This window comes from Homalodisca vitripennis, chromosome 2 (assembly GCF_021130785.1).
Source record: "Homalodisca vitripennis isolate AUS2020 chromosome 2, UT_GWSS_2.1, whole genome shotgun sequence".
Classification (NCBI taxonomy): domain Eukaryota; kingdom Metazoa; phylum Arthropoda; class Insecta; order Hemiptera; family Cicadellidae; genus Homalodisca; species Homalodisca vitripennis.
The window spans coordinates 235,457,292-235,480,794 of NC_060208.1; the positions used below are offsets into that span (position 1 = coordinate 235,457,292).

Here is a 23,503-nt window from a genome sequence, read left to right on the forward strand (position 1 = left end):
CCTCTTTTCATTACGCAAAAGAGTATACTAAAGTCAAGGGTTGAGGAAAAATGTGCGTTATCCAACTGAGTCTTTCTTTCAGGAATCCTCCCTACTTTCACTACGACAGTTATATATATAAAAAAATGTACTAATTCACATCTACAAAAATGCTAATACAATATTACCAGAAATTGTGCACTCTTACCAAACTAGATATTCAGAACATGTTGGTATTAATGTAATTAGATTAGATAAATCCTTTTCAAAAACCAATTCTTACTATATTTCACATATTCTATTTAGAAACATATGTAAAAAATTTCAGCATTTAAATTTATTTGAATCAGGTAGTGTTAAAAAATTTAAATATAATTTCACAGAACTGTTGTTACAAATTGGAGTCTAAGGATCCGAGAATTTCATTCACTCAGACTGGGGACCAATATGACCTTGACCCCCCCCTTATCCCCCGGCCCTCGTCATATCACGGTCTTGTGTATGTGGTCTTAATTCTACCGATGGTTTTGTCTAATACGACAATATTATCTCTTATCTCCTTCATAACACAACTACATTTCTACATTTTATGCCTTAAAACACACCGACACGTAACAGTAACACTTTTTTCGACATCTAGATAACATATACACTTTTTAGTACGACTCTAGCCTACGCACAGGCTGCTTGCCCATGTAGGCTAATTTCCATTTTAGAATATATTTTAATATGTAATAAATAGTTTACTTAAATTATATAAATAATATTATCCAACTACTACACTTAAAATTAAATTGTTTTATTTTATCGCCACTTAGTAAGTATAGTAAAATGGTAATTTACTATTTATCAAATGTAAATAAATCTAATATCTGTGTATATGCTTTTGGAAATAAAATGTTTCTATTCTAAAAAAAATTTATGTGTCATTAGATTTGTGTAAAATCCTCTCTAAAAACTGTTACTCTTGCAATCCTTGATAAACAATGCCAGTTTTTAATATATTCACAATTTAAAAGTTTTAATGGCCTCCATTTTGAAAACACTATAGATAATTTAATTATACCCTTTTTAAAACTGGTCTTTTTATCATAAACATTTGAGCCAAATTTGGCATAGTTTAATCTATTACTTTTTAAGGTATGACTTTTTTATAAAAACCAAATACAGACAGGCAGATGGGAAACTAAGCATCGGAGACCTATGTTTATATGGTGAAATATATTTGTCTTGACCTGAGCAATAACGTGGTATACCTTTGTCCAGAGAGTTACGGGACACTCTATATAACTGATAATCCCTGGAATTTCTTGCAGCTCTTATAAAAAAAGGTGTTTACATTTTTCTTTCTACTCAGACGCTTGCAATTATTACTGTGGAAATTCGGGTATTTGTAATGAACTAAGATGCAGAGACCAAAGTTATTCGCAATAGGAACAATCAAGGCCTCCTGACGGAATCCCAAACCAAGTTATCGCCCACGGTGAGATAAGTTGTTGCCTTCACCACTAACATTGTAATAGAGTCAGACCCGTCTTCGATCACTGTTATCTGGATGATTATGTCGTAGCTTGTCGGCTACTCAATACAGACACTTCACTTACTATCTAAGTCTCAATGACACTTGTGACACTCTACCACTAACATTGTAATAGAGTCAGACCCGTCTTCGATCACTGTTATCTGGATGATTATGTCGTAGCTTGTCGGCCACTCAATACAGACACTTCACTTACTATCTAAGTCTCAATGACACTTGTGACACTCTACCACTAACATTGTAATAGAGTCAGACCCGTCTTCGATCACTGTTATCTGGATGATTATGTCGTAGCTTGTCGGCTACTCAATACAGACACTTCACTTACTATCTAAGTCTCAATGACACTTGTGACACTCTACCACTAACATTGTAATAGAGTCAGACCCGTCTTCGATCACTGTTATCTGGATGATTATGTCGTAGCTTGTCGGCTACTCAATACAGACACTTCACTTACTATCTAAGTCTCAATGACACTTGTGACACTCTACCACTAACATTGTAATAGAGTCAGACCTGTCTTCGATCACTGTTATCTGGATGATTATGTCGTAGCTTGTCGGCCACTCAATACAGACACTTCACTTACTATCTAAGTCTCAATGACACTTGTGACACTCTACCACTAACATTGTAATAGAGTCAGATCCGTCTTCGATCACTGTTATCTGGATGATTATGTCGTAGCTTGTCGGCTACTCAATACAGACACTTCACTTACTATCTAAGCCTCAATGACACTTGTGACACTCTACCACTAACATTGTAATAGAGTCAGACCCGTCTTCGATCACTGTTATCTGGATGATTATGTCGTAGCTTGTCGGCCACTCAATACAGACACTTCACTTACTATCTAAGTCTCAATGACACTTGTGACACTCTACCACTAACATTGTAATAGAGTCAGACCCGTCTTCGATCACTGTTATCTGGATGATTATGTCGTAGCTTGTCGGCCACTCAATACAGACACTTCACTTACTATCTAAGTCTCAATGACACTTGTGACACTCTACCACTAACATTGTAATAGAGTCAGACCCGTCTTCGATCACTGTTATCTGGATGATTATGTCGTAGCTTGTCGGCTACTCAATACAGACACTTCACTTACTATCTAAGTCTCAATGACACTTGTGACACTCTACCACTAACATTGTAATAGAGTCAGACCCGTCTTCGATCACTGTTATCTGGATGATTATGTCGTAGCTTGTCGGCTACTCAATACAGACACTTCACTTACTATCTAAGTCTCAATGACACTTGTGACACTCTACCACTAACATTGTAATAGAGTCAGACCCGTCTTCGATCACTGTTATCTGGATGATTATGTCGTAGCTTGTCGGCCACTCAATACAGACACTTCACTTACTATCTAAGTCTCAATGACACTTGTGACACTCTACCACTAACATTGTAATAGAGTCAGACCCGTCTTCGATCACTGTTATCTGGATGATTATGTCGTAGCTTGTCGGCCACTCAATACAGACACTTCACTTACTATCTAAGTCTCAATGACACTTGTGACACTCTACCACTAACATTGTAATAGAGTCAGACCCGTCTTCGATCACTGTTATCTGGATGATTATGTCGTAGCTTGTCGGCTACTCAATACAGACACTTCACTTACTATCTAAGTCTCAATGACACTTGTGACACTCTACCACTAACATTGTAATAGAGTCAGACCCGTCTTCGATCACTGTTATCTGGATGATTATGTCGTAGCTTGTCGGCTACTCAATACAGACACTTCACTTACTATCTAAGTCTCAATGACACTTGTGACACTCTACCACTAACATTGTAATAGAGTCAGACCCGTCTTCGATCACTGTTATCTGGATGATTATGTCGTAGCTTGTCGGCCACTCAATACAGACACTTCACTTACTATCTAAGTCTCAATGACACTTGTGACACTCTACCACTAACATTGTAATAGAGTCAGACCCGTCTTCGATCACTGTTATCTGGATGATTATGTCGTAGCTTGTCGGCTACTCAATACAGACACTTCACTTACTATCTAAGTCTCAATGACACTTGTGACACTCTACCACTAACATTGTAATAGAGTCAGACCCGTCTTCGATCACTGTTATCTGGATGATTATGTCGTAGCTTGTCGGCCACTCAATACAGACACTTCACTTACTATCTAAGTCTCAATGACACTTGTGACACTCTACCACTAACATTGTAATAGAGTCAGACCCGTCTTCGATCACTGTTATCTGGATGATTATGTCGTAGCTTGTCGGCCACTCAATACAGACACTTCACTTACTATCTAAGTCTCAATGACACTTGTGACACTCTACCACTAACATTGTAATAGAGTCAGACCCGTCTTCGATCACTGTTATCTGGATGATTATGTCGTAGCTTGTCGGCTACTCAATACAGACACTTCACTTACTATCTAAGTCTCAATGACACTTGTGACACTCTACCACTAACATTGTAATAGAGTCAGACCCGTCTTCGATCACTGTTATCTGGATGATTATGTCGTAGCTTGTCGGCTACTCAATACAGACACTTCACTTACTATCTAAGTCTCAATGACACTTGTGACACTCTACCACTAACATTGTAATAGAGTCAGACCCGTCTTCGATCACTGTTATCTGGATGATTATGTCGTAGCTTGTCGGCTACTCAATACAGACACTTCACTTACTATCTAAGTCTCAATGACACTTGTGACACTCTACCACTAACATTGTAATAGAGTCAGACCCGTCTTCGATCACTGTTATCTGGATGATTATGTCGTAGCTTGTCGGCTACTCAATACAGACACTTCACTTACTATCTAAGTCTCAATGACACTTGTGACACTCTACCACTAACATTGTAATAGAGTCAGACCCGTCTTCGATCACTGTTATCTGGATGATTATGTCGTAGCTTGTCGGCTACTCAATACAGACACTTCACTTACTATCTAAGTCTCAATGACACTTGTGACACTCTACCACTAACATTGTAATAGAGTCAGACCCGTCTTCGATCACTGTTATCTGGATGATTATGTCGTAGCTTGTCGGCTACTCAATACAGACACTTCACTTACTATCTAAGTCTCAATGACACTTGTGACACTCTACCACTAACATTGTAATAGAGTCAGACCCGTCTTCGATCACTGTTATCTGGATGATTATGTCGTAGCTTGTCGGCTACTCAATACAGACACTTCACTTACTATCTAAGTCTCAATGACACTTGTGACACTCTACCACTAACATTGTAATAGAGTCAGACCCGTCTTCGATCACTGTTATCTGGATGATTATGTCGTAGCTTGTCGGCCACTCAATACAGACACTTCACTTACTATCTAAGTCTCAATGACACTAGTAACACTCTACCACTAACATTGTAATAGAGTCAGACCCGTCTTCGATCACTGTTATCTGGATGATTATGTCGTAGCTTGTCGGCCACTCAATACAGACACTTCACTTACTATCTAAGTCTCAATGACACTTGTGACACTCTACCACTAACATTGTAATAGAGTCAGACCCGTCTTCGATCACTGTTATCTGGATGATTATGTCGTAGCTTGTCGGCTACTCAATACAGACACTTCACTTACTATCTAAGTCTCAATGACACTTGTGACACTCTACACAAATAATTTTGTCTTATGTCATACATGTTTAGTGTAATTTCTTAGTTATAAATTTGATGCATTTTTTCTTTAAAACTAAGAGACTCCCTTGATCCTTCGGATTTTTTTTTTTTTTTGTTTTCTTTTTGTGCTGGCTTCTACTCATGTTAACGAATAAACTTGCCCATAACATCTCAGCTAAATCTGTTCGGTAGATTTAAATATTTTATTAGTAATGTGAATTAATCTATTTAGGTCTTATACGAGTACACACACGACATTCGAGTAAGGTGATGGTGGTAAGAAAGGTGCAATCTTGTTAAACTTTCATCTTAGCCTCTGCAAGTGCCAACTCGTTTTCCCCAGCACAGAATGACTCCTGATATTCTGATTCTTAGCAGGATAATGCAAAACCCACACGTCCTTCAGCTTCTCCGCCTCCTCAACCACAAACCGCAATTCAGATCAAGACCCCCCACATTGTGGTGCAACAGCGCAGCGGTTGTAAGAGCTGCATACGGCTGGAAAATAACTCTAAGAGTGGCGGAGAAATACTTGTTACTGTTCACCTAGACACCTACAAAACCAGCTAGGGTCCGAAATAGGCAATGCATATGCTATATAATTGTAGTCATGGAGTAGTAAGTTATATTACGTAGCAACATTTCTTGGGAAAGGAAAATACGCCGTCTCTCTTCTATGATGTGTATGCCATGTTTTTTTGTAAAACGCCTATACTTATGTCTTATTATTTGTAATTATTTACAAAGATCTGAACCTCAGGCGCATGATTCAATTTGTTTGCCGTACAACTTTTTCTGTTTGCCAAAATCGTTTGATTGCATCGCCTACTATTGATTTGTACTTGAAGAAGAAAATAGATCCCAATCCTCGAAACGTATAGTTGTATTCTTGTAACATATAACGCTCCTAATATCCAAAATATTGCTAATCTTTCAGATTCAATACTGTCAACTATAAGCTTCAAACAAATAAATGAAAAGTAGATCGTGTAAATCGTTAGCAACTTATATTTATTTCAAAGAAATTCACGTCGAAACTTATTTTAAATCAAAACCTCTTATTCTTATCAATCTACAATCTCCTTCGTTTTGATCTCAAGAGAAAGTTCACGCGACTGTCATAACTTAATTTCTTTTCTTCGAACAGCACTTCCCTAATTGTAAAATCTCTTACAACTTCAAATTGAACTCATATCAATTAATTTAACTAATGCGATGTAATTTTAAATGACAATCTTCTAAACCATAGTATTAAGGTTCATTTTTGTAAAAATTGAACAATAAAATTTTAACAAAATGTAATTAATTAACGATGAGTTCTTTAGTTACTCTCAAGTAATTGGAATTATTCTGGTTCTCGTAACGACTTAAATGACATCAAAAGACTTTTACTGGCTCTAACTACTGTAAGTAATACTATAAGTAATTAAAGAGAGGCAGACGTTTTATAGGATGGCGAGCTTTCGGTCTTACTGTTCCCTTCGCATGAGTAGATTTAGCACACAAGTGCACTAACTAGGGCTTGTTTTTCTAAAGTTGATCCCTGACTGAGCCGGGTCCCGGCGACCTCTCTCACACTCTAAACATCTCACTTCTCTCACATTTAAATATACACCTATATTACCTCGGAAATAATTCTTTGCTGACTGGGTAGTATTCATCCATGTATTTGAGAAAAGAAAAAACGTTTTGTGTTTGTTACTGTGGATTATGATAACCGAATATAAAAAAAACACGGTTTTCTGTTTAAAACTTAAGGTTTCTCCACTTTAACTCATCATTATTTCAGTGTAATGACAGTAAAAAAAACTTATACATTATTTGTTGTATTTCTCTTGAAGAACGGTATACCAAAAATGTATAGTTCTTAGTAATTAAAGGCCTAATCAACTTTGTTGCAAAGTCTTGCGAGATCAGTTATTAGCTATTATTTTGAGATTTTGAAAATATTTTATGATGTATAATACTACCCAATTAGTAAAAGATTATCTCCCAGGTAATATAGGTGTATATTTAAATGTGGACAGATGTCTGAAGTGAGATGTTTAGCGTGTGAGAGAGGTCGTCGAGAATTAACTAGGAATTAAAGTTGTGAGGGGGGATGGATCTGAATGGAGAACGCAGTATACGGCGGTGTATGGAATAAATCTAGACTTGAATGAATTAGATAGCTCTATTCGAGTTTAATCATTAAACTACTTTATTTTGAATAAGTTGAATGGATGTTATACGAATATTATTTTTAGTTTTGGAACTGTAGGGAAGTTTCTAGCTCACTCGTAGTTAAACCACTGTAGCTTACCATGGTACGAGGAGTTAAGTTTGTACCATGGTACTTTTCGTGTACAACTGAAATTATAGTTGTATCTTCAAATCAATAAAATGCTAAAGAAAATAAGTCAAATGACAGTTGCTATCATTGTCTGTTTTGCTTTATTGCCATATTATGTTATACCCTTATCGGTCTAAAATAACATCTCGTAGCACTTTCTGTATATATATATATATATATATATATATATATATATATATATATATATTACTAAGTGCTATAAGAATTTACGACGGTTTAAAATAGCAATATTAGGTACGTTTATGTAACGCCTTCAAACTATGCAACACTACGCATCTTACATTACAGTTTGGAAGTAGTATCAACCTATGTTTGAAGGCGTTTTCTTCGGTCAATATTTCGTCAGGAAATAATGACTTACCTGTAAGCATGGTTCCACAATTAACTAATTAAATAAGTTTTCTTTATTCTACCTATTGGAACTCAAATTATTACAAACATTCAATTTGTTACCAAATGGGTGAAAAGCAGTAGGTAATTTACAGCTATTTCACAGGTTTAGATAAAATTGTGTTGAATGTTGGCATACACTTGTCTTGTAAAATTTCGCTAAATTTAAAAATCACAGATTAATATTTATAGTTTAGAATCATAACTATGCCGTAAATGAGATAAACTGCAATTGTCATCACGTTTCTAAAATTATTATTATTGTTTCTTTTACCTTCTCTAACCTATAACTCTCAATATACTAGTACATAAAATATGCTCTCAGGAAAATATTTAATAATATAATATCCAATAGAAATATAAAAATAATAAATAGATCTGGCTATCTGAGAGAATTGTCAATATTATATCAGTGTTGTGTAGTAGCACATACTATAGATATTCCTATCTGTAGTCTGAGATAGTCATTAATAGCTTTGTATATCAGTAAAATATAATTGTTAATCACTTACAAAAATATTATAAGCAATTTTAGAATTAACTCACAGGTTTACAGTGTCAAAACGAAACTATACCTTGGTTCAAGATTGCATTGATTAACATATTTGTAAAAAGTTACATGATAACACTTATCTATGACCCAATTATTATTATAAATCATTACAAAAACTACACCAAACTCTGTAAACCTTAAAAAATATATGTGTTACCACTCATGTAATGCATATTGTCTGTATATAAAATCATGTCATGGGTAAAATGTTTTTGCAATGCAAATTTAATCATTTTAAAACATTTCTTCATAGTCGGTACAAAATGTAATAGTTCTGAAACAGTTTTTAATGCATTGTGATTGTTAGAAGATCTATACTTGGAGATAACCATATGAGACTGTGCTTGTATATATGGTCTCTGCATTATATACTTTCAATGGCTATTATTTGGAAAGAATATATCAATATCAATAATACGGAATATACAAAAGTAGCATAAATTAGGACAATTATTTTTTAGTTAAAATTGTGACATCACTCTTAACTTGTTCCTGTTACTGGTACAGTCTTTTTTTGTACATATGTTACAAAAATTACAACATTCTGATGTAGTTTTATTACAAACTAGCAGTTAACCACGGCTTTTCACGCAATGTCTTATTGAATAACAGATACGTCATAGACATAAAACTATGGGTTTTTTTTGTTTTATTTTTTTGTTCTCTTAGGACAAGAAGCTTATAAATTGTGTACCTAGTCCTATGAGAACATTTGCGCTCCTTCCGGAGTGACAGGATATTCTGGATGGGTAAGGTTGGGGGTAGGAGCCGCCTCCTGTCGAGATCCATGAGGAAGAATTTAGGGCACTAATCTTAGTCATGTCCTCTGGAAGAAGGGGAGGCCAGCTCTGAAACAGCCTCTCCAGTCAAAGCAGGCAGGAGGTGACACGCCCTTATGTCTAGGCTAGCAAGAACTTTTGACACTTGGGAACGAATCCAACCAACTCCTACAGTTATCTCCCGCAGTAGACTAGACCCATCGAATTACCCTTGCACCCCAGAATCTCAACATTTACGGTTAGTGATGTGCCGCTCTTGGTCATCCAGAAGGTTTCCCAGCTCATTATGGATTACTGGACGATATTCTAATTTCCTAATTATTTTCAGAATAATCGGTCAAAAGAGTTATGATTTTATATGTACCAATAATTTTCTGCAACATTCTGTAAAATTTGAATGAGTACTGTATATTCAACAATTTCGGTGACACTTGTACTATTTTAGGTCAAAGTAGAGAAACACATTTCCCTTGTTTTTTTGATCAGGAACATATATAAATACATTGATCTGAAAAGTCTACTTTGATCAGATTTGACTACTTGTGGTCATTTTAATCTACTTCCTGTGTAATTTATTTCTGGTACTGGTAGTACATAATACACATGTGTATCAAATTAAACCTTTTTAAGGCAGCAGGAAATTGAAAAATATGGTATTTCTAAAGGTTACAGCCCTTTTAAAGTCCCTATGGATGGTAGAACTTGATGAAAATGCTTTTGTTTTTATTTGAAATTCATGAGGCATGCTAACTTTCATTTTTCTCTGAAATTGAACATTTAGAAAAACAAAATTATAACTATTCTAGGGGTGTGAACCCCATTTCAAGCCCTACTTGTAAGATAATGGGTAGCTGAAAAACTGCAATATAGTTAGTTCTTCTATTGTTTTTGCATGGTTGATCTTCATGAAAAATATTTTGTTTTTCTTTGTAAGTCATTGAGTCATGTCTGTGTCAAATTCTTTCTATGACATTGAGAAGTTGAAAACCAACATATAGTTCTTCTAGGGGTTTAAATGAGGTTGCAACCCCATTTCAACCCCTATGGGTGGTTGATCTTCTTGAAAATGTTTTAGTTTTCTTTTAAGTCATGTAGTACAAATGTACCAAATTTCAACTTTCTACGATTTCCAGAAGTTGGAGAATTAGTGGCAAGTGAGCAAGAACTTTGTCTTTAATATCTAAAGAAAATGCAGTCACCTTGTTCATCTAATTGACTCAAGAAATTATTCTATACCATTAAATTTATACTACGTTGATTTGCTAGTTTGTATCATATTTCTCATTGTATAATTAAATAATTTATTGATGTTTTCTATGAAGAGTTGAAAAGATTAAAGTAAAAGTTATAACGAATCAACTAAGCTTGTGGATGGTAATTGTGTACCGGTACATAAAAAATCACTAACACAATAAAAAATAAAGGAATAGTTTTAAATTTATTTAAAAATTTCATTTGTAATGTATATATATGATAACTGAAAGAAATTACATTTATAAATAAAATATTACTTAAAAATATATGCTTTAAAAGAAATACAACTTAATAAGACATGATTTGCAATACAAGTTATCTAAATGTAAATTACATGTTATTTTCTTCAGTAATATTTCTTTTACATACTATAAAATACTTATCTAATAGTCCATTTTTCAATGAGTTCGGTTTCAAGTTCACCTAAATTACTACTTAAAATGTCTACATTACTTGTGGAACAATAAAAAATGTTCTATTCCCCTGTCATCAAAGAAGGTATGGCTTGACTATTGTATTAAAAATAGATCAACCGGAAATAATAATAATAAATTCTTTATTGCCTTTACAACAATAACTTTTTTAGCAATGTTACAAGCACTTGGAATTTTGAATGTTTTATAATAGTAATAAATAATAGTATCATAGTCAAAAATTAACAAAATAAAATTTAGTTTCTTTGATCAATATGGCCTACCAAATTTTTATTAGTTGTTAACAGATTTATCGCTTAAATAAAAAATTCATGAATCATTTAAAATTAATTAATTTACATTGAAGTTCAATTTGAATTTTGGAAGGCTCTACCATAAAGCTTTAGCTGTAACAAACCTGCATTATATTATAATTGATTGTCTGCTGTTCATTGTAATAAAACCTTAACACCTCTCTGTTTGTTTCAGTGCAGCGGAGAAAGATGAAAAAGAACTACGAGCACTGCTGAAAATCGGAATAAACAGGGTAAGTAACAAGTCTCTGGACATGTTTAGCTCCTACACGTGTTGTTTACAACACACAACACAGCTCCTTACAGGTCCAGAATTGTAGATACATCAATGTTTATATTGAACACGTTTTATATGGTAGACCGATTAGAATTTGGTTAGTTATTTTTAACTCATACTTGTACTTGCAGGAACATACTGGCATTAATACCATCATAGCTTGTGTAACAGCAGTGCTATGTTTATGCATCTTATATCAAGATAATTCAAAAAGTAAATAATTTTTGTTCCTATATAAAAAGAAATATTGTTTATATACATTGTTATATTTGTGAAGTTTGCCTCTTTTTTCATGTAACCTCTTTATATACTTACTGAATAAAATCCAACTTATATAGATATGTGCGAAAGAAATTTCCAAATATATAGTTAAATTCCTTTCAATTTTTTTTGTCCTAAGGGAAAAGGACGGTTTGTCCCTGCACTTAGTCCTAAAAGGATCTTTGCGCCTCAATTCCTTTAGATATTTAAATTATTTGGCTGACGATGTTATTGGGACAATCAGTTTAATTTATATAAGTTTATGAGTGTTTTTTTTACCTGTATGAGATACTTACACATTTATTTTATTGACATTAAGTGTTACATTATTAAACACTAATCTTTGTGTGTGTGTCTAAGATTTCATAGTTATTTTAAAGGGTTTATTTTATTTTTGTGGCTACAAAGTTCAACTAACAAATCAAAATAATTTGTATATGTTCTATCCATGCAGCTATCCTAGTAATCCTGAACTATATCAAGATTGTAAATCTGGAAAAGTTTCCTCTTTAGAAAGTAATTTTTAGGAACCTTCATCTTGGACATATGTTGGTCAAACAAACATTATCAACTATTATTGTTAATTTACCCGTAACTTTTTTTAACAATGCAACTGTTTAAAAGATAATAACAAAAAAGAGAAAATTAGTATCGCTTACCTTCAACACAGTATACTCCTCCAGAAAATTTAGTTTTTAAATATTAGTTTTCGTTTTGGTTTGTTAAAGTTATGCATAGTTTATTAATTGGGTACCGTTCAGTCATAAATATTTTAGGTCTTTTGGAAGTTCACAGGGAAGAGTTACATTGAATTTTGTAAGAGATTTTTTTAAACACAAATATTTAAATTATTAATAAAGTTAGTTCCTACAATTAAAAGAGGGAATGAAACTTTAAATGTTTCTGGATTGTATAAACTACCAAACATTTGTGTACTGTAGCTAAATTAAAAAAAAAATATATTGTTAGTGAATATTTTTATCATATGTAGGTTGAAATAGGTAAAGATGAAAGTGGTAAAAAAGATATCATTATAAGTGCATTTTACAACAGTTTTAGATTTTTTATCTCAATAATCAATGCTCTGCAAATAATCTTACTTTTCTCCATCTGAAAATGTTTTGGTCAGGTAGATCTAATTAGGCTTATAAGGAAATATAAGTCCTAAGTTGTAACTCACATACATGAACAACTTACCACACACCAAGACACACACCACACACACACACAACACACACACAACACACACACACAACACACACACACCACACACACAACACACACACACACACAAAAAACACTTACACTTATTCCATACACGCAAGATAACTGTAGACAAAAATGTCAGTTCTTACAGAATCAAAATTCTGGACTGGTACAAGATTTCAATCATGGCACGTAAGCTACTCAATAAAGGGCTATTCACTCCAACCCATCAATGCCTAGGACCTTTACATTTCCACCCAATATCACTGTATAGGATTTGATTTTCTTTCATCATTTCCTGAAAAAAGTTAGTTTTTACTTTTTAGTTCCTCGATTTTGTTTTATCGATTTAAAATTGATTTGTTTTTATTTCAAAAAATTTATTTTTTTTCCATTTTTAGTAACTAAACTAGGTACTCTCTTCTAATTAGTAATATATATTCAGGGACTATCACCTATCATTTAGTAAATCTATTCGGTATACATATTATTTTATAGGAGAACCAGTTAATTTTTACTGGATCATTCCATCAAGGCAATCATTCTTAACTTTTCATACAATTTGTTCCATGTTATATCAAACAGCCTCTAATGGATCAACAATTAATATTCTGACAAAGTGAATAACTTCCCAATCAATGTCTGAAATTTGAGGTGATTTGAGAAACCATGATCTCTCCACTCCATACTGTCTCACTACTCCAAGATATATATTCCAAACATACTACATCTGAAGTCCCATCTTAAAATATGATATGTGTATATAAGTACTTTATCCTTTCTTGCTGTTTCTTGCTTGGATAGACTGAATCCAAATTTGCGTCAAAAGCGCACAAAACAACATATCTCACAACCAACACTCAAAAGCAGTCTAATAGAAATATTTCTATTTGCTCCATCTATTTGCTCCTTGCCATGTCACAAATGCCTCCTAGAATAATCATCATATAAGAAAAAACATTTCTCAAGTGTCCATAGGATAAGGTATGTTTGGTTTTACATAGTTACTTTCTGGCTTCTCTCCTCTACAATTGGTTCTATTCATATAAACAATATCATGTTGCCTAGCGTGTGTGAGATAAGTTAGTAATTGAAAGAACAAAGCAGCTTATTCTATCTCATTTCTCCATGTCATGTTTCAAATTACTCATAGAGAGGCATTATCTTGTCCTGATGTGGACTGAGAAACATTCTATAGTATCTCTGAAGTAACTTAATGATCTCTGAGGTAACTTAAAAAATTCCAATCTTTGCACTGTCTCATTGCTCCAGGACGATATGGTAATTAGAAAAGAGCTACATCTACTCATATTATTCCGTCTCGTCTCCATAATTATTTTACTTGAAAGGACTCCTACATGAGTGTTTTCTGTAACCCTGTAGTAGACCCAAAATTCCAATCTTTGCACTGACTCAATTGCTCCAGGACGATATTATCATCTAAGAAAAGAGCTACATCTTCTCAGAATTTATTCCGTCTCGTCTCCATAATTATTTTAACTTTGAAAGGACTCCTACATTAGTGTTTTTTCTGTAAACCCTGTAGTAGACCCAAATTTCCAATCTTTTGCAGCTCGTGTCTTCATAGCTGCGCCAGGACGATGATGGTAATTAGAAAAGAGCTTACATTCTTCTCATATTATTCCCGTCTCGTCTCCATAAATTATGTTTACTTTAAAGGGACTCCTACATGAGTGATTTTCTGTAACCCTGTATGTAGACCCCAAATTCCCAATCTTTGCACTGTCTCAGAATTGCTCCCAGGACGATATGGTCATTAGAAAAGAGCTACGACTCTTCCTCATAGTTATTCCGTTCCCTCGTCTCCATAATTATTTACTTGTGAAAGGAACGGTCCTACATGTATTGTTTTCTGTAAACGCCAGTAGTAGAACCCAAATTCCAATCTTTGCACTGTCTCCATTGCTGCCAGGACGAGATGGGTCGATTAGAAAAAGAGCTACATCTTCTCATATTATTCCGTACTCGTCTCCATAAAATTATTTTACGTTAGACAAGGACTCCTACCATGAGTTTTTCTGTAAACCCTGTTAGTAGACCCAAATTCCAATCTTTGCACTGTCTCAATTGCTTCCAGGACGATATGAACATTAGAAAAGAGCTACAATCTACCCTCATATTATTCCCGTCTCTTCTCTTCATAATTATTTTACTATGAAAGGACTCCTACATGAGTGTTTTTTCTGTAACCCTGTAGTAGACCCAAATTCCAATCTTTGCCATCTGTCCTCATGTGCTTCCAGGACGATATGATCATTAGAAAATGAGCTACATCTTCTCATAATTATTCCGTCTCAGTCTCCATAAAATTATTTTTAACTTGAAAGGACTCCTACATGAGAGTTTTCTGTAAACCCAGCCTTGTAGTAGACACCCAAATTCCAATCTTTGCACTGTCTCTACTTGCTCCAGGACCGATATGTCCATTAAGAAAATGAGCTAAGCATCTACTCATATTAATTCCGGTCCTCGTCTCCATAATTTATTTTACTTGAAAGTATCTCCTACATGAGTTTTTTTTTCCATGTAACCCCTGTTAGTAGACCCAAATTCCAAATCTTTGTCAACTGTCATCATTGCTCCAAGGACGATAGTGAAATCATTAGAAAAGAGCTACATCTTTCACATATTATTCCCGTCTCGCTCCATAATTATTTTTACCCCTTGAAATGACCTCCTACATGAGTGTTTTACTGTAACCCTGTAGTAGACCCCAAATTCCAATCTGTTGCATCTGTTCTCCATTGCTCCCAGGACTAATATGGTCATTAGAAAAGAGTCTACATCTACTCATATTAATTTCCGTCTCGGTCTCCATAATTATTTTACTTGAAAGGACTCCTACATGAGGTTTTTCTGTAACCCTTAGTAGACCCAAATTCCCAATCTTTGCACTGTCTCATTGCTCCCAGGACGATAATTGATTCATTAGAAAAGAGCTACATCTTCTCAATAAATTTAATTCCTCTCGTCCTCCATAATTATTTTTTACTTTGAAAGGACCTCCTACATGAAGATGTTTTTCTGTAAACCCTGTAGTGAGACCCAAATTCCAATCTTTGGCACTGTCATCATTGCTGCCAGGAACGAATATGGTCATTAGAAAAGAGCTACATCTACTCATATTTAATTCCGTCCCTCGTCTCCATAATTATTTATTACTTGAAAAGGACTCCTACATGAGTGTTTTTCTGTAACCCTGTATAAGACGCCAAATTCCAAACTCTTTGCCACTGTCCTCATTTGCTCCAGGACGATATGGGCATCAATAGAAAAGAGGCTACATCTTCTCATATTAATTCTTCCGTCTCGTCTCCCATAATTATTTTATAACTTGAAAGGACTCCTACATGATTGTTTTTCTGTAACCCTGTAGTAGAAACCCAAATTCCAATCCTTTGCACTGTCTCATTGCTTTCCAGGACGGATTATGAACAATAGAAAAAGTAGCTGACATCTCTCATATTATTCCGTCTCGTCTCATAATTATTTTTACCTTGAAAGGACTCCTACATGAGTGTTTTTCTGTTAACCCTGTAGTAGACCCAAATTCCAATCTTTGCACTGTCCTCAATTGCTCCAGGAAGACGATAATGAATCATTAGAAAAGAGCTACATCTTCTCATATTATTCCCGTCTCGTCTCCATACTATTATTTTACTTGAAAGGACTCCTATCATGAGTGGTTTTCTGTAACCCTGTATGTAAAGACCCAAATTCCAAATCGTTTGCACTGTCCCTCATTTGCTCCATGGACGAATATAGTCATTAGAAAAGAGCTACATCGTCTCATATTATTCCGTCTCCGTCTCCATAATTATTTTTACTTGAAAGGACTACCTAATATGAAGTGTATTCTGTAACCGCTGTAGTAGAACGCCAAATTCCAATCTTTGCACTGTCTTCATTGCTCCCAAGGACGATATAGTCATTAAGAAAAGAGGCTTACATCTTCTCATACTATTCCCGTCTCGTCCCTCCATAATTATTTTACTTGAAGAGGGACTCCTACATGAGTGTTTTTATCTGTAAGACCCTGTAAGTTAGACCCAAATTCCAATCTTTTGCACTGTCTCATTGCTCCAGGACGATATGGTTCATTAGCAAAAGAGCTACATCTTCTCATATTATTCCGTCTCGGCTCGCCATAATTTTATTTTACTTGAAAAAAAAGGAACCCCCCCGTTCCCACCATCCTACACTGGTGTTTTCTGTCTGTAACCCTGTAGTAGACCCCAAATTCCAATCTTTTGCACTGTCTCATTGTCTCCAGGACGATTATTAGTCATTAGAAAAGAGCTACATCTTCTCATATTATTCCGTCTCGTCTCCAATATTTATTTTACTTTGAAAGGACTCCTACATGAGTGTTTTTGTAGTAGTAGACCCAAAGTAAGTCTCTGCTAACTTATAATGATTTGGAAAATCACAATCACCGCACTTAATCTTGTGCTTTTGCTCCAGGACATATTTTTATATCAACGTTACTTAGATCATTATCATGAACTCCTTTACCACAAATTATGATATGTTCCCTAGTATCTGTGAGGTAAGTTATGGTAATTGAAAGAAAACTTCATCTCTGCATCACATTCCGTTTCGTTGCTCTGTCATGTTTCATAAGACTCCTATGGGAGCAACTTCTGGAACCTAGTATAGACTAGAGAACTTCCAACAGTAACTTTCAGATATTTTATACTAATTTGGAAAATTAGCACTCCGCACTCAATCCTGTCGCATTGCTCAAGGACGGATATTTTATGTTTTATCCAATAGAGACACAATTCTGAAGCCAAACACTAAAAGTGATGTTTCCTGGAATTTCTGAGATGTTGTAATTATTCTATGTAAACGGTATCTCTGAAGATGTGCTTTGTCTGTCTTCTCCATATTTTTTTATATGTAAATTTCCAAAGCAATTCTTGGTCAGGTATTTGTGTAATCCTTAAAATTATTATGTGGGACCACTCTGAAACAGCCCTCTTTCATTAAAAATATTCGTCAAAATCAATTAGTTAAATAAAAGGTAATAAAAATTCATTAGTTTAGGAAAAATTATATATTATACATATTTGATTTTTTACAGTTAAATGTTGTTCAAGATTTTCAAAAGCTTTATTTAAGTCAAGAAAAACACTTTTAATCGTGTTTTCTGGATCCAGATTGTCAATTATGTGTTTTAGTAAGTCAGTGAGGGCACTTGTGGTTGATCTGCCATGGATAAATTCATGTTGCCTATCAGGTAAAATGTAGGTGAGGTGGTCTACTAAATAATCTGGTTAGAACTATTTTTTAATTAGTTAAGACTAGAGATGGATCTGAAACTTTGTAACTCAATTTTGCTTCTCTATTTTGGAGGAATTAAACTCTGATGATAAAACCTAATTGAGACAAACACTTATTTAGCGGCTCCAACTCTTCGCTGACACAAAACTTGATTAACTGATCAATCCAAGATAAATATGTTGATTTTAGTGAAGATATTGTATTGAAAACTTCATTGTATGAAGTAGGTCTCCAATCCATAAGTGGTGTTCCAAGCAGAGCATTTTTGGATAAATGGGTCTCTCTTCACTAACCCATGCATCTATGAAGTAAATAAAATTTTTGCAGCTGTATTTTAAAATATCAAAGTGTTTGTATACTATTACCAGATCTTCTACTGCTCCTCCTGCAAGAGTCATCTTCCATGCAAATCTTGCTTTTTTACAGTAGATAATGTCCCATACAGCTCTAGTTTTGCTATATGACTTAGCTATGTAGTTTTAATTTCCTTTCTCTCTTAAATTTCTTAATTTAAACCATACCTTCTTTTCTTGTAAAATGCATTTACTCTTTCTTCTTCTTTCCCACTCTGGTTGAACTTCATCATGTGCCAAAACAAATTTCTTCCTGAGCTTTATGGCTTCTGGGTAGTTGAGACCATGATTCTTTTGCTTCTCTCCTAATCAGAATACATTTTGAAGCAAAAAGAGCTATTGTCAGATTGTCAAATAAGTTCGCACAAGCTTCTTCTGCCGTGGTTGTCTGGTATATTCTCAATGAAGTTAACATAAGCATCATCTACTGCGGTTGTCTGATATATTGTGAATGAAGTTAGCATAAGCATCATTTGCCGTGGTTGTCTGGTATATTCCCAATAAAGTTAGCATAAGCATCACCTCCTACGATTGTCTGGTATATTCTCAAAGAAGTTAACATAAACATCATCTACTGAGGTTGTCTGATTCCTATTGTGAATGAAGTTAGCATAAGCATCATCTACTGCGGTTGTCTGATTCCTATTGTGAATGAAGTTAGCATAAGCATCATCTACTGCGGTTGTCTGATATATTGTGAATGAAGTTAGCATAAGCATCATCTACTGCGGTTGTCTGATTCCTATTGTGAATGAAGTTAGCATAAGCATCATCTACTGCGGTTGTCTGATATATTGTGAATGAAGTTAGCATAAGCATCATCTACTGAGGTTGTCTGATTCCTATTGTGAATGAAGTTAGCATAAGCATCATCTACTGTGGTTGTCTGATTCCTATTGTGAATGAAGTTAGCATAAGCATCATCTACTGAGGTTGTCTGATTCCTATTGTGAATGAAGTTAGCATAAGCATCATCTACTGTGGTTGTCTGATTCCTATTGTGAATGAAGTTAGCATAAGCATCATCTACTGTGGTTGTCTGATTCCTATTGTGAATGAAGTTAGCATAAGCATCATCTACTGTGGTTGTCTGATTCCTATTGTGAATGAAGTTAGCATAAGCATCATCTACTGCGGTTGTCTGATATATTGTGAATGAAGTTAGCATAAGCATCATTTGCCGTGGTTGTCTGTTATATTCTCAATAAAGTTAGTATAAAAATCACCTCCTACGATTGTCTGGTATATTCTCAAAGAAGTTAACATAAGCATCATCTACTGTGGTTGTCTGATATATTGTGAATTAAATTAGCATAAGCATCATCTGCCGGGGTTGACTGTTATATTCTCAATAAAGTTAGTATAAAAATCACCTCCTACGATTGTCTGGTATATTCTCAAAGAAGTTAACATAAGCATCATAATGATGGATTTTGTATTAAATGGTTAGTAACCTTTTCAGACCCATAATATTACTTGCATTTGTCACTCTATTAGTTGATTGTTTAATTTCAGTTCATGAAAATTTAATTAATTTTTATACTATAATATTGGTTTCATAAGTACAAAGTTTTTCATAACTACATATTAATAATAAATATTAATTAATAAATATGGTAATGTGTATAAATGACACAGCAGTTGTCCAAAACAAGTTCTATAAGAAAAAATATGATTAAATAATCTGATATGATAGTATGATATGACATCCTCATCCACTATAAAAAGGAAGGTACCTGGACTTTAACATAGCTTTCAGTGTGGATGTGGATTTACATTTGCATTTGAGTTAAAGGGGCCATTCATATGTAAATTCTAGAGTGGTAGAGTATATGAGGTTGCAAATAAAACAGACACATAAAATACTTTTCATAAAGATCAACCATCTATAGAGGTTGAAATAGTGTTGGAACTCTTAAAATAACTATATTTTCATTTTCCAACTTCCAGATGTCCTTGAAAGATTAAATTTGATAAACACATACCTCATGACTTAAAAATAAAAACTTTTCATATCAATGAATCTCCCATAGGTTTGTAAACTTCAAGAGAAACCACATTTTGCTTTTCAACTTCCGATGGTCTAGAATGATGGAACCTACAATACACGTGACTTAAGCTCTTGTCAGACAGTGTAAAATATTTTTCATGATTAACAACTATACTTTGTGGCTGAATTAGGTTTGCAACTTCTAGAAGAAGAATTTTTGCATTTACCTTCCTGCTGTCCTAGAAAGGTTAAATTTGATACACATGTATGTATGAACTCAACAGACTATGAGTACCGGAAGTAGACAACAGTAACTGAAAGTAGATGCTTTTTCACTGAAGAAGACTTTCCAGACCTATTTATTTTTCATATATTTTATCAGAGCATCAATGCAAATGCAGATGTGGAATTGGAATTACCTTACACAATATGTCAATTACAATTACCATAAATAGACAATTTTTGTCCAAAGAACTTTTCATATGAATATAATATGTATATATTTTCTTAATTGTTGCAATGCAAATGCTACTATGACACCAGAAATACAATAAACCAGAAGAAGAATATAATGGCTGGAAGTAGTTGCTTTTCAGTTAAAGAATAATTATGTACATATTTTCTTTATTAGATTAACAATGCAAATATTACCATGGCACAGGAAATACCTTAGACCAGAAGTAGATTAAAATGACCGGAGTAGAAACTTTTTACTGAAGTAGACATTTCTGACCAATGCATATGAATAAATTTTCTTGATTGGAGCAACAACAATGCAATGATTACTGGGGCACCAGGAATGGTTTAAGCAGGAAGAAGATAACAAAGGCCGAAAGTAGACAATTTTTAACCACAGTATGCATCTCAGACCAAGTATGTAAATATTTTTTGTTTGTGTGTACAAAGCAAACTCTACAATGGCATGTGAAACTTAATTGATTTGAACCAGAAATGTTTCTTCACACCATTTGGGCTTAGAGCTGGCAGTGGCGTGCTAGATTTCTTTTTAACCCTTGACTAGTCATTTATCTATTCAGATACAGTACATCATCCTGGCCTTGATTTGTCATGTATCCGTTTAGATACACCATCCTGACCATTACTACTTTCAGTATTGTCACACACTCCCTATATACAGTCAATAAAACTGTGAAAACAATTTTACAAATCTCGTATAATGTTCTTTATTTATTTATTTACTCAAGATAGATTCATACTTTTACATGCACAATTGACCAAAGAAATGTTGGAGTAGACGTTATAATGGTGTTCTGTGTTAGAATGCTCATTATATTTATAAAGATGTTTTTCATGCTTCATATAATATTACATATTGTATTTGTAATGAGTGTATTTTGTTCCAATCCATATTTGATTTTCATCTGGATTGTATAAACCAAATTTAACTAAGTTATTTTTACAGTATACTGCAAATCTTTATTTAATTAAAGTAAATTATATAAAAAGACCCGCATATTTCATTACTTAGTTAAGTTAAGCCATTGAATCAGAAAGCAGCAACTTACACAGCTCTCTAAGTACAATATTGAACAAATTTGTGTTTAGGAGCATATTACACACTGACTATTATTGTGTGTATATGTTTCTGCAGAATAGTGCACTTTTCTAAATAATGCATATTAGCAGCTTATCACTGCAAAGATTATTAGAGCAAATTTGTGTTTAGGAGCATATTACACACTGACTATTATTGTGTGTATATGTTTCTGCAGAATAGTGCACTTTTCTAAATAATGCATATTAGCAGCTTATCACTGCAAAGATTATTAGAGCAAATTTGTGTTTAGGAGCATATTACACACTGACTATTATTGTGTGTATATGATTCTGCAGAATAGTGCACTTTTCTAAATAATGCATATTAGCAGCTTATCACTGCAAAGATTATTAGAGCAAATTTGTGTTTAGGAGCATATTACACACTGACTATTATTGTGTGTATATGTTTCTGCAGAATAGTGCACTTTTCTAAATAATGCATATTAGCAGCTTATCACTGCAAAGATTATTAGAGCAAATTTGTGTTTAGGAGCATATTACACACTGACTATTATTGTGTGTATATGATTCTGCAGAATAGTGCACTTTTCTAAATAATGCATATTAGCAGCTTATCACTGCAAAGATTATTAGAGCAAATTTGTGTTTAGGAGCATATTACACACTGACTATTATTGTGTGTATATGATTCTGCAGAATAGTGCACTTTTCTAAATAATGCATATTAGCAGCTTATCACTGCAAAGATTATTAGAGCAAATTTGTGTTTAGGAGCATATTACACACTGACTATTATTGTGTGTATATGATTCTGCAGAATAGTGCACTTTTCTAAATAATGCATATTAGCAGCTTATCACTGCAAAGATTATTAGAGCAAATTTGTGTTTAGGAGCATATTACACACTGACTATTATTGTGTGTATATGATTCTGCAGAATAGTGCACTTTTCTAAATAATGCATATTAGCAGCTTATCACTGCAAAGATTATTAGAGCAAATTTCCTAATATCCATACTCTGAATACATATTGGCTCTCAAATTTTGTTGGACAGTTTATCAAAAACAACTGTTTGAAATTTAATACAGTTAATTATTTATTTCAATGAAATTTTGAATGAGTGACTCAAATTCCCATGTATGATACTGATGTTGTTTTTCTTTTTTATTTAAGTTAAATTTCAATTTTCCTGAGAGTCCATAGAAAGGGTTTTTAAAACTTATGACATTTTCTAGCAAACCAGATACAAATTGGCTCAAATGGAAAACAATTCTATCCGTACAATTGTTGGTAGGAAAGCTCAGTACAATCTTCTGAAGACTCAACATTGTAATCAATATATAGA

The 23,503-nt window shown here is 33.9% G+C and overlaps 1 protein-coding gene across 1 annotated transcript in view; it reads left to right on the plus strand.

The window, feature by feature from the left end:
* Positions 1-23,503, plus strand: part of LOC124355514 (high affinity cAMP-specific and IBMX-insensitive 3',5'-cyclic phosphodiesterase 8) — a 586,103-nt gene that overhangs the window by 524,859 nt on the left and 37,741 nt on the right. The window contains exon 10 of the mRNA XM_046806676.1: positions 11,417-11,474. Within this exon, the coding sequence (XP_046662632.1) occupies positions 11,417-11,474 (58 nt within the window). The remainder of the gene's footprint in view (positions 1-11,416; positions 11,475-23,503) is intronic.